Here is a 13,773-nt window from a genome sequence, read left to right as displayed (position 1 = left end):
GTGTTGTCTTTTTTAATATGTAGAGTTAATTGTCAAATATTTGTAAATAAAAACATTAAATGAAACATTTATAAAACATTATTAAAACTCCCATTTTAAAAACAGAAATTCCCATCAAAATAATAAAACTATATTTTTATTATTATTTTTTTTAAGTCAACGGTAAACGTTTTTCAAGTAATTTTTAATTTTATATTGTTTGATCAAGTCAAACTTAATCAGGTACACGATTATTAATTAAAATGAAGGTTGTGGTTCATTGAAAAGAACTCTTTATCTCATAATCATTTATGTCTTACTCAGTAAAAAGTTAAATTTCATCCCCATATTTCCCTTCTGATCATAAAATCTGGGAATATAAATCTAAAGTCTTCTAAGATCCTTCAGTCTATAGTTTTTAGCTTTGTGGAAGTTAAGCCATGGTTGCTAATGGATCCTCAAAACAGTGTAAAAATTGAGAGTAAGCTCTTTTGTGGGATCACTTCCGAACATTTCGTGGCAAATACAAACATTATTAAAAATTCATGCTAAGGTCAAAAGTCAAAGGTATTCATGCTAGCAGCTGTTAGTTGGGTGACATGCAATTTTATGCTTTATAATTTATTTAGTTTTCACTTACGAAAATTTTGTGCATATATATTTATGCATATTATTATACAAATCACTTCATCTCTTTGCTTCAAATTGAATTTTAGCAAGCACAAATGGTCTCCAAGCAGGCAATAGAGGATTAAGAAATGTAAAAAAAAAATTGAATTTATATGTATACATATCACTAAAATAAAATTGAAGATCTATTTTAAAATTTTGCTCTTTTACAATATAAGCATTTGTAAATCTTTTGAAAATTTATGTATTTAAATTTAATTTTTTTAATTTAATTTTAAATCTTTTTCAAAATATTCTTATTTTACAAGAATTAACACGAATCTCATGAACTACGTCCTATATACAACATACTCGATATATTAAAGATGATATTTCATTATAAAATAATGATATTTTCAGTTTTCAGTCCAGTTTCATAGAATTTTTTTTTTCTCGGCTTCTACTGGAAGAAATCACAAATATTTACTCTAGAAAATTTATATTGGTGGTAAATGTCTAGGGTTGAGGCACAATTTTGTTATCATTTTGTTTATAAGTGAACCCTTTTATTTTCCAAGAGTTTTCACTTCAATTTAAAAACCCAGAAAAATCTTTAAAACGATAACTATAGTTCAGGTTTCATAAAAAATATTTTTAAGCATTTTTTTTTTACAAAAAAATTGTAACTCAGATAAAAAAAAAAATGGCTCACTTTCCACTAGGTAATCCCTGAGTTAAACAGCTTTTTGTCTGATTTTAGATAAATTGTATGAAAGTATTCATAATTTTATTTGTCTACCAGAAATACCAATACTGAAAGTACACATCATTAATGATTGTGAATATGCATAAGAGATGTATTTGTTACTCATAAATACCGAGTAGTGGTATTATTTGAGACTGTATTCATATGAATGTAAACAAGTGTAATGGTCACTCATCATTATATGTCAATAATGAAAACGTATTTAGTATTCATGAATACTTTTGGCAAGTAATTTTCTATATTTGTAATTTGGTGTTAAAAATTAATACCATATGCCATACACTGTCTCCTTTACATGCAGAGTGGATTTTTTTGATATGGAGCTTCCGGCACCAGTGAGAACTTATCTGGCAGATACTGATTCTCTGGCAGAATTTGGTTATTTACTTCTACCTTGAAAGCTTGTAATTATTATCCTCAAAATTGTAGTAAATTTATGGAGTTATAAATGCTTGAACATAGCTTTTTATTCTTTCTAGAATAGGTGTGTTAAAGGTAAAAGAACAGTTCCACCTTCCTAGCAAGAGATTCAGGTCTGTCACTGCTTATAGAACAAGGGTTTTAGTTCAGGTGAATGTCAAGTGGGTCTTTTATTCAAAATGGAGTGCCTAATGAACAGAAGCTATATTAATCATGATGACTATTTAGTAGTTCAGGTCCATACTCGGCGGTCTCTGAAACTCAAAAACTAGGGCATAAGGAATGCATAAGGTTTTTCCCATGTGCGACCCGGAAACCCCTGTGAGGAACTGTGAGAGCCAGTAGTCCAGGGGTCATCTCCAGTGTCCATGTGGTTTCCAGATGTGAACCAACAATAGGGGGCTTCCTTAGGGTAGCCCTTAGGTCACCCATTGCCAGTTGCATCATTATGATGTTATTTCTCAGAGGATCTTCTTCCATCTGCTTAGGTCCTCACCAATCCTCACTCATAGGTTTTCCAGTAGATCTTTCAGACCCTCTTCACCTTGTATAGGTAATAGTCTTCCTGTAGTAGGTCATTAGTTATTCCTCTTGTGATTATTTCTATCATCTCATGGGACACTGTTCTATATGCCTCAATGACTTGCAGCAGAGCCATCCGATGAAATGTTTCCAACCTGCTCTTCTGCCTGTGCGAGAGATCCTGACTCCAAGCAGGGCACTCATATCTCAGGATAACCAAAACCACTCCTTTATAAATGGTCAATGTGGGAGATCTGAGGCCTCAAAATGCACCTCTGATACGATTGAGTCTATTAAGAGCTATGGTCACCCTACTTCTCAAGTAGTCTAAGTGAGTTGTCATGTTTAACATCCTTCCAAGGCTTATGCCAAGGTATGTGACAACCTCATTGGGACATATCATTTGTCCATATATCCTGAGAGTAATAGGGTGGACCCCATCAGTTGTACCCATCAATAAAATGGCTTAAGTTTTAGCAGCAGCCATCTTCAACTTCTTCTTCTCCTTGCACAATGCTCCTACCAGGCCGGGGAACCAAAGAGCTTTATCTTTCAATCTGGGAGCTATTTGAGGCCACTACAATGACTAGGTCATCTAGGTAAGCTGTGACAGTGAAACACTCCCAACAACTCCAGTTGTAGACCAATTTTCGCAGGACAGGACCAAGGGCAGAGCTCTCTGGACAAACCCTTTCCATATTAGACATATTGGCCTACAAGATGTATAATTGCTTGTCCTTGTCTTCTCCTTTTTAAATGAGCCTGATGTTGGTAATCTTACAACTTATTGGAAAGTATTCCCTATCCAATCATTAAACACCGCTAACACCCTTTCTTCAATGCAGGGGTTACTATTATTCAAAATTACCTCGTCAATCGTGTTTAAACCAAGAACAGAACCAGTCCTTTGTCTATCCATGGTAACACGAAGTACCAGGGTGTGCAATACTTGAAATAAATATTAGGGTATATTTGAAGCGGGTTCTAAAATCAATAATTTCCCAACTTTTCGGGTTTTCAAATTAGTGGGGGCAATGAAACCCTTTTACCTCTCCTATAACAATGTCCTTGGTCCTCTTCATCGCCTTTTTCTATGTATTGATTAAGATCGATGTTCTGCCGAGTTAAATCTACATTATTCTCTCCCTCTTGCTAAGCAAGCTCTGCTAATACATCGTTTATTATTTGTTCATAAAACATCTACCGATTGTCAGAAAGGTGGCCCTCTCTCTTTCAAGGTTTCTATCACAGTTTGATATGGTATTTACTTCAAAGAAACCAGGTACATTATTATATTCGTGTTGGATATTTATGTTTTTATATTTATTTTATCGCTGAAATAAATAACTGCATTTTTTAGTAATATGCTATTAAAACTTCAATCTTATCCTTTATTTTACAACCTAGATCTCACAGACCTATTTTACTAATGTAGTCTCCCGAAAAAAGTTGCGGCTGGGTTAACAAATTTAGGAGATGTTTCATTTTATTTTGAAGTATAATGCTTGTTCTAATACTTATTTACTCTTCCATATATTAACGCCGTTGCTACATCCAAACTAGTAAGGCCCTGATCCAGAAAGCATTACCCATTATGTTTAGCAAAACGAGAACATTAATTCTACGAATTCAATCGAATGAGCTATAAAACACTGGAATAAGGTTAAAAGTTCATAATTTGCACTCCAAAGGCGGGAAATTCAAAACATACATATCAGTTAGTATAAGCCCAACCTCTACAGAAAAGGAATTTATTGAACTCTTTTGAACGATAGGAGCGAGGTCGTGATTTAATTATAGAATTAATAATCATTGTATTTTTTTTTCGTACCTTCCGCTTGAAATAGATATAAATGATAAACAAATATGTCTGTTGCTGTGCCTTCTTTTACCTATAGGTAAAATAATCAATGTATGTTTATTTTTCAGACAAATCTATAACGAAGTTTAACTTTATAGTCTGGAATGAACATGGTATATATATGAATAAAGACCAATCTTCTGCTTCGCCAACACATTCGTATCTCATAAATGGATCAATAGCCAGAAATTAAGACTTAAGGACTTCAACTCATCATAGGACACCCTACTCTGAAAAAATAATTAAAAAGATGAAGTTTTTAAATGAACATCTCTAAACAATTTACTGATTTAAAAAAAGTCCCAGAGTCTATTGTTCGTCTGTTAATCTCAGCTAGTCCAGATAGTTACTCCACTCCAGCTGCTGTTTAAATGACTATTAATTTCTAAAAATGGTACTTCTCCGAACTGATAGTTAGCCTAAACAATTATATGCAAATGAAAAAAAAAGTTATACTCAGAAGACAAGATATTACTTTAATTTAAACATATAATTAGATATGTCTCAGATATTATATTTATAACCTCTTTGAATGGAGGAAGATAGCCCGCGGGGCGGTCAATAAAGATGTCAAAATAGTAAAAGAAAACTATTTATTGTTAATCAACGTTACGTTTCACTTCGCACTGCTTCGTCAGGGCTAAAACGTTGGTTAACAATAAATAGTTTTCTTTTACTATTTTGATACTTTTATTGACCGCCACCTGAACAATCTTCCTACAATCTACTTCATATGGTCAACTATCTTCTTCCAATATATCCTCTTTGGATTTTCTGTCTACTTGAAACCTACTTTTAATTAAGAGATAATTCTTTTTGAAGGTTTTTTTTCTACATTCGTCAAAAATGTCTGAAGAAGTTAGTAAAGAATTGATTGATAGAAAAAATCAGTATAGACTACAAATGCGGAATGAATATTTAAAGAAATTTACGAGTCCAGATAGACCAGAGGGGCATATCGTAAGTATTATCTTTTTTGTGTTGTGACTTTATTTTTAGTTGTATTTTTTTAGATGTCAATCATTGTACTTCTACATTCTTTAGTTGTATATTACTAAAATTACTCTAACAGTAGCCCTGTGCTCTGAATAATCTTACTTTTTATATTTAGCCATAACTAAAGCACAGCCATTTACTAAAAAATATATATATTACTCTGCCCTTTTGTTTCATTTAAATGTTCTTAAAGAATTTTTTGTTGGTTTTAAGTTTCATATCCAATGTTTATTTTCATCTAGACACAAAAATTTGATTTTCATTTGTAAAACCTGTATCTGCCATTGAAACTTCTTTTTATTTAGTTCTAATTATTTACAAATTCATGTTTTATTAACTATTTTTAATCCTGCAGTTTGATCCAGCTTTCCAGCGGTTCATGTCCATGAAAGTAACAAAAATTGAACACTTCAGAGAAACACCACTTACCATTATGAAGGGCATGTTTATGTTCGTGATACCATTAGGATTTCTGCTTTATTATTATAAAAATCGCAGAGTAAGTATCTAATGTTTTGAAGTGATTAAAACATTGAATTCTAGAACTTTTAATAATGACAGTACATAAGTGTCACTCTAAATAGGAGGATGGGCATGTAATAACTTATATGCAATATTGATGGATATAAGCTACTCTAGTACTAGATAACAGCTGTCCACTTCTGCTCAGTCAAAAGGTAGAGAAACCCCCAATGAATGCATTGAGATCCAACTTAAGTTATATATTTAGGAACAACATTAGATTGTCGGATTAAAAGCGATAACAATGGCCAACCATTTTCTCATTGTGTATAATTAGAACATGCCTAACAGTCTTGCTGAGTGGCAGTTGTGAACTATTACTTTTTTATTCATCACTAGTTAGCTATTGTTACAATAAAATATTTCATTCTAGGATACAAAAGAAGCACTGATACGTTCCGGAAAAGTTTCCTACAGACAAAGATTGTTTAAATTTACATAAATTATGGTATATTAAGGTACATCGTTCTTCATTATTGTACTGTAATTTGGTCTGATATTCTAGAGAATTGTTTATAGTCAATAAAGGTACTTTATTTATCTTAGCCTTGATTATTTACCTCTCTTTATTTTAGAGAAAGTGTTGCTACTAAAAGGTTTAAATAAATCAGTGTTCTGAATGATTAGGAAATAATAATATAACAAAAATAAAAATTATAATAAATATTAAAAAAATGCAATTTTGTTTTAGCACTTAATAAGTACAAAAATTTAAGCCCTGGCGTAGATTGTTCATTGTTTTCTTATGTTGTATTACCACTCTGACATATTCAACACTTAATGAATAAGAGCTCTATTGACTATTGATAGGTTTGAGTCAGGGCTCTCGAATCACATTGTGTGTTGAGGGCATGATACTGAAGTTAGGGTTTTAGGGATAGACTCATAACAGATGATTAAAAAAAATCTGAAGAGTCACATAATCTGTTGAACTTAAGTATGCAAATAAAAAAAATTTCAATCTATTATTAATAACATAGCATACTCTGTTTAAATAATATTGTATACCAGTGTAGCCTAATTGATGGATGTTGCTTAGTGCTTAAATTGGAAAGAAATTGTTGGTTATTGAATTTAGACTTGATTATGGTAACTTTTGCAAAAAAATAAGACAAGAGGATTGTTATTTCAAATACTTGTTGCTAAAAATAACAAATAGTTCGAGCCCTGTTATGAACACTTTACTTAGTATTATTATATTATACTATCATAAATTAATTTTGACAAAATTGTCATATTTTATGTAAAATAATGAACTTATTACTACAGTGTGGTTGCAAGTTTTGTTTTCACAATACAATGAATAAAGCACATTAAATATTGAGTGGGGGAGGGGGGACAAGTGAATTTTTCTGTTCCAGGCCCAAACTCAGATGAGTCTTAATGTATATGATTTATTAGTTTTTTCGATGTAAACATAATACAGTTATACTGAACAGAAGATGAGGATGAAGTTTTACTTTTGATTTTTATACCTAAAATTTCTCTCCAAGTTAACTATTAATAAGTTTATTATACAGTTAATAAATACTCCCAGGTAATAAACATCTCTTTTTATTTGTACCATAATTGAATGTATGATCCCATGAGGAGCTTCAGCATCATGACATCTGGGAGCAAGAGTCAGTACCTCATTTTTATTTAGGATAGTACTAAATATATAATCTTAAATTAGAAAATTTTCTCTCATTACTCAAAGCATACAGCAATAACCTCTTGGAAAAAATTTAAATATGTATTATTAGGTAATGCATTAATTAAATGACATCTAATGAATGATATGATTTATTAATAAATCATAATTCAAATGAATCAGTAATATTTTAAAAATAAAAGAGACATATTAATTATGGATAAACTAGTTTAAAATAAAAATTTAATGATTGAAACCTAAGATCAGCCCATCTCTTTATAATTAGCTTATTAGGTAGTTTCTCTATAAGCCATCATACCATTATGATCTACCATCAAATTTAATCGGTGTATTTTTATGTAACTACAGTTGTAAATGTTAATAAATAAATTTTAAAAAACAAATGTTTTCTTTTAGTGGAATTTTATCTAATGTATTTCAATGATTAAACATTTTTTGGAACCTAAAATTTTCTCCTACAACTTGGTTTTTTAAATATATCTGTAATCTTTTCTTACACTGTTTCCATCTCTTTTTATATATAAATATAAATTATGGAAATTTATTTCAAAAAGTATATTATATTATTTCCTTTTAAGAATTAGAATAATAATAACAATAATAAAAAAAAATTTAGATCCACTCATTAGAAATTAATCTTCTTAGTTTCTATCATTTCTTGATTATATTGTTTCAGGATTATAAAGTAGAATTTAGTAGAGGGAAATCCCTCTGAATTAAATGAAATATCTCTTTTATTCTACATTATTTAATAAATATTTTATGTTGTTTTATTCATTGAGAATAAGAAGTGTTTCACTTTTCGTCTTCAGGCCAAGAAGTTTCATTTCAATACCTAAATTAAGTTTTTGATTTTCTTTTATATGATCTGCAGTTTATTTGTTTTCATTTTTAGTTTAACAAGGTATGTTAAGTCCATTAGAAAAAAAAGTACAAACCAGTAAAAATAATTTGCCTGAATAAGAAAATAAATTTTAGTAAAGGAGCTCCACAATTACAATAATTAATAATTGTGTATTATAAATGTATCTATAATGTACTGTCTAATTGAGAAATAGGTATGTCCATATGAATGTGGATTATAAAGATAAAAAAAGAACTGAGTTGATATTAGATTAAAACTTGGAGAACATTCCATTATGTTATTTTTAAAAAAATATTAATTTGAAATGATCAAATGAAGCGGCATAGGTTTAAATAATAAAGTATTGTTCATGCAGATAAAAGTTAGGAATTACCTCAGTTTAATTTATTCCTTTATCCCAATAAAAAGAAAATATTTCACAATATATTCTTTAAAATATATTTATATTTACGAAGATGTTTATATTGGAAGTGGGAAATATGAGAATTAGATTGATATTTCAAAAACTCGATATAAAATTTATACTTTTGTCACTTCCCCTATCAAATACTATAATGAATTGTGTTGAAACTATTCCTTCCTGTTTCTAAGTAGCTGAATTTCTGTTAATCTATGGGACTTATCCAAGAAGATTTTATTTTATCACCAGCTAATGAAATATATATCTATACGAACAAATGAAAATAGAACAAAGAAATTCATTTTGTATAAATCCAGATGAGCTCTTTTCGGAATTTGTTATTCTGAAAAAGACAAAACCAGTTACCTCTTAAAAATGATAGTAACCTAATTTAATAACTATTAAAAATAAATGGTTGTACATTATTTATATTATTTTCTTATATAGGCTAACAGATACATTTTTGTTAAATTTAAAAGTTTCATGAACTACTTTATCTTCATATGTTCAGCCTATATAATTGTCCATCAAAAACACTTAAAAGTATTAATTAATTTACTTATTTTCGATATTGGCTAAATGTATCAAAAGTAAATAAGGTGAAATGGGTTAGAAATTAAGAAATTTCTTTTATAATAGTATCTTTATCAAGGAATACAAACTGTTAATAATTATGCATGTAATATTATACAATGATGAAATTAAATACATAACGTTTTAAAAATAATTTTAATGTTTAAATAGTTCTTTAATTTAAAGGCAGACGTAGGAATTATCAAATTTCACTGGGAAAATTTATTAAATTTGATTACTTCCTCTTCCTCACAATAATTAAACTCAAATTATTTTTTATCTGATATGTTGTGAATACGAATGGAAAATTCTTGACTTATTTTCAATAACAAGAAAAGAAGAAAAAATTATTTACAGATTTAAAAACAGTGGCTATTAATTTTGAAACTAAATGCAGTTCAAATACATTTGGAATAGTATAATTTAATTTATATAAGTATATGTAACTTGAAAGGGACATCAATGAATTTTTGGTGTATTATGGTTTTTTAATTCATTAAAATGATGTGAGGTGAAGATTAAGGAATCTGTACTAGCCCTCATCATATTTACTATTTGAACAAGTCATGAAAAATAAGTAGTTATATTAATTTAAGCAGTTGTAATTAATTGATTATATGTGTTTGCTGAGTTCAATTCTCTTTCTCAAAAAATAAATAACATAAAAACAAATTATTTTTCGTTCAAAGTTTCATTGTAACAAACAAATATGTAAAATGACTTCATTGTTGAACATACTTTTACTTAAATGGTAACATTAATTTTAATTTGTGTAGATGTTTAGATAATAATTTGATCCCTTTATTATTTACTAGTTATTAGGGAAGTGTACAATTTATGAAAAAAAAAAATAATTAAAAAAAGAACAAAGATACGTGAAATCATAATTTTCCTCATTCCGAATTTACAGTGAAAGTGTTAAGGAAAGATCAAGGTCTCAGTAATCAGTTCCCTCCCTCCCCTCTCGAATCAAATCGGCCCCCTCCTTCCCCTTCCACTGTCAACATAACCTATCGGGTTGGAAGTGTCAAATTTTATTCCACAACATCTTGTAGTACCGGGTGGTTGGGGCCAGTGTCCAACGGTGTTTTCCGTGATATAGGGACCAACTAAGTGTATTTTTGATAGCCATGACGGATATCGCTGAGATCAAACTGTTTCTCGAAGAACATGGACAGGAGCACCTCCTTCAGTTTTGGGATAAACTTAGTAAGGACGATAGAGACGAACTTATCCAGGATATTAAAGAAATCAACATTCCTGAAGTTGTGTCTTACTTCAAGAGGTCTTCAGAAATTCTAAATGACGATCAGGAAAAACTTGACGATCGCTTGAAACCAATTCCTTCTAGTTGTTATGGATCTTATTCCAGAACCCCTGCAGATCTTCTTGCCTCTTATGAAGAACTGGGGTTGAAAGAAATTGCTGAGGGTCGGGTTGGTGTTTTACTCCAGGCTGGAGGCCAAGGTACAAGACTGGGGTCATTTGACCCAAAAGGTATGTATGATGTTGGCCTACCTTCTCATAAAAGTCTGTATCAGATTCAAGCCGAAAGAATAAGGAAACTGTGTGAAATTGCTGAAAAAAGATTTGGAAACCCGTGTATAATCACCTGGTTTATAATGACAAGTGAACATACGATGGCCCCAACTGAGGAATTCTTTGTAAAGAATAACTACTTTGGATTGGACAAGAACAATGTTATATTTTTTGAACAAGGTCTTCTGCCCTGCTTCACATTTGATGGTAAAATTATTCTTGACAAACCTCATAAAATTTCACTTGCCCCAGATGGTAACGGTGGTATATATAGAGCTTTAAGAGATAAACAAATTTTAAACATTATTGATTCTCGAGGAATTAAATATCTTCATTCTCACAGTGTTGATAACATTTTAGTGAAAGTAGCTGACCCTGTATTTATTGGGTATTGTGTTAAGAAGGGTGCAGATTGTGCTGGTAAAGTTGTAGAAAAGGCTTTCCCAGCTGAACCACTCGGAGTTGTATGCAGTGTAGATGGTAAATATCAAGTAGTTGAATACAGTGAAATAACTCATAAAACTGCTGAAATGAGAAACAATGATGGCAGATTAACTTTCTCAGCTGGCAACATATGCAACCATTTCTTCACTGCAGATTTCTTGAGAAAGATTGCCGAAAAACATGAACACGAGTTGAAACTTCATGTGGCTAAAAAGAAGATTAAGTACATTGACTCAGAAGGAAAACGCTGTGAACCAGAGAAACCTAATGGTATTAAAATTGAAAAATTCATTTTTGATGTTTTCCCCTTTTCCAAAAACCTGGTGGTTTGGGAAGTGAACCGCGAAGATGAATTTAGTGCTCTGAAAAATGGAGACTCTGCTAATAAAGATAATCCTACAACAGCACGTAAGGATGTTTATTCATTGCATAGGAGATTCATTGAAGCAGCTGGAGGGAAATTTGAGGATGGTACAGTTATATGTGAAATCTCGCCTCTTGTTTCTTATGCAGGAGAAGGTCTTGAGCCTATTGTCAGTGGCAAAGTTTTTACATCTCCCCTTTATTTAAGCGGCCCTAATGAATGACTTTTATTTAGAATAGTAACTGGCTCATGACTGTCCCTATTAAGGCAACCTGGCTGAAAACATACATTCTGTCCTCTATTCCATGTGGAAATCGTATTTTTTATGACCACCCATAAATAAAAATAAAATATTTTTATTTATAAATAAATGTACAGTTCCTACTATCATCACATGTGAGATTAATATCTATTTTTAGTTATTATAAAAGTATTTTGAGTTCAGAATAACAACAGCTTTTGGTTTAAGGGTTTGCAGATATTAATAAATTTAAGGCTTGAGTACTTAAAATGGCACATTATTATTTGCTGAAGGAGTTTTGCTTTTTTATAAAATGGCAAAATTCAATTGTATATGGAAAGTTACCATGATAAAGACACAAACTGTAAATAAAATTATGGCACTATTTGAAAATTCTATTGTACAAAGTGTTATATTTTTATATAAATTTGAAATTTTAGTGCGGTAATATATCAAACGTTTATTACTGCAACTATACCTTATTGTGATATGTATGTTCTTGTATGTTTTGTACTTAATTTGCTTAGTTTATGTTATATTTTTATTTTTTGTTTGTTATAAAAATTATTTTAATACTTAATAATTGCTTCCCATTCATATAAATATCAGTTAATGTAGCATTGTCTAGATGTTTATTACTACCCGAATGTCATATTTTTAGTGAAAATGAAGTTTTATAAATTAAGTAATAGTTTAATTTTATAAGTTTGCTACTTAAATGAGTCAAGCCTTGAAGTTTTTTGAAAGATGAAATATGTATTCGATAAATTAATTTGGTGGTTGTTTACTTACTAGTAAATGATCTTAAATTTTTTTTTAATTAAAGAAAATGTCCATAATGTACAGTTTTAACATTTGTATAGTAATTTGAATACAACAAAAGGTTGTGTACTAACCTGTTAATTACTAATGGTTATTTTTAAAAACGTTCTAGATTATGTGAAGTTAAAGCAAAACTTTATAAATATATGTTTTTACCAATAAAATATAATTGAATTTTTTAAATGTGTCTTATTGGTACCTCTGCATCATTAAATGGAAATAACACCTTATTACTTACATTACTAACCTTAGATAATATCTTCAACAAATAAATCTGTGTACACCTTAATCACATACAACAACGTTCTTTAAGGCGGATAATAAAGCAGTGCTGCCAGCCCAGAGTTTAAAGGTTTTATGTATTTTTACCAAAAATTGGTTTGAATTTAAATTTTTATTTACAATAATGAATATTTAATAATTTATTTTTAAAACAATTTGAGATATGAATAAAATTATGTTCATTTGGAAAAGTTCTTTTTCGAAATTTTATTTTCTATTCACAATCGTTAATAATTATTAAGTTTTTATTAAAAAAATTTGAGATATGAATAAAATTATGTTCATTTGGTTCACTTCTGCTTAGACATTTAATTCTTTATTCACAATAGTGAATATTTAGTAAACGTTTTACTAAAAAAAAATTGAGAAATGAATGGAATTTACCTATAGTTTTAGCTATATGAAGTAGGTGAGTAGTTAATGTTCTTATGTTTTCTACTTATTTGGAAACAGTACAGCAACCACTGCTGTTGACTTTCCCTTTCTTCAAATTTACATATCTTTTCAAACTCAAGGCTGTCGGCTAAAACCATTTCTTATTATATCTTAAGTTCCAAATTACTTTTACAAATAAATAGAATAATAAATTTTTATACTTAGAATTAAAGAAGTAAAATAATATATATATAAACTCTTATTTCCTTTGAGAAATGACTACTACTGTACCATTACTGTAGTAGGTTACTAATACACTTTCTGGTAAGGTTCAGTTGGATTTCGAATTAAACCATTTATTTCAGAAACTCATCAAGTATACTTTTACTAATGTTCGGGAATCAAGTGAAAACTTGCTATCTTCTATTTATATTATATTAAATACAAACTTGGATTTTGTTGTAAAACAATTAAAATATTAGAATATACATCTTCTCGAAATGGATGTTGCCTTTAATTAAATAATAATAATAAGAAGG

The 13,773-nt window shown here is 29.7% G+C and overlaps 1 protein-coding gene across 1 annotated transcript; it reads left to right on the top strand.

The window, feature by feature from the left end:
* The first annotated feature begins 9,954 nt into the window (after positions 1-9,954).
* On the top strand, positions 9,955-12,760 carry mmy (UDP-N-acetylglucosamine pyrophosphorylase mmy). Its single transcript, XM_014433744.2, has one exon. It carries the CDS (start codon positions 10,298-10,300, stop codon positions 11,735-11,737), a length of 1,440 nt encoding a protein of 479 aa, XP_014289230.1. The 5' UTR covers positions 9,955-10,297; the 3' UTR covers positions 11,738-12,760.
* The last annotated feature ends 1,013 nt before the right edge of the window (positions 12,761-13,773 follow it).

The sequence above is a fragment of the Halyomorpha halys genome, unplaced genomic scaffold (assembly GCF_000696795.3).
Source record: "Halyomorpha halys isolate HHAL.00 unplaced genomic scaffold, Hhal_1.1 Scaffold1257.1, whole genome shotgun sequence".
Classification (NCBI taxonomy): domain Eukaryota; kingdom Metazoa; phylum Arthropoda; class Insecta; order Hemiptera; family Pentatomidae; genus Halyomorpha; species Halyomorpha halys.
This window is presented reverse-complemented; position numbering and strand designations above follow the sequence as displayed.

What these genes read in the sequence shown, in the direction of transcription:
- mmy (XM_014433744.2), top strand. Translation starts at nt 10,298, where the DNA reads ATGACGGATATCGCTGAGATCAAACTGTTTCTCGAAGAACATGGACAG.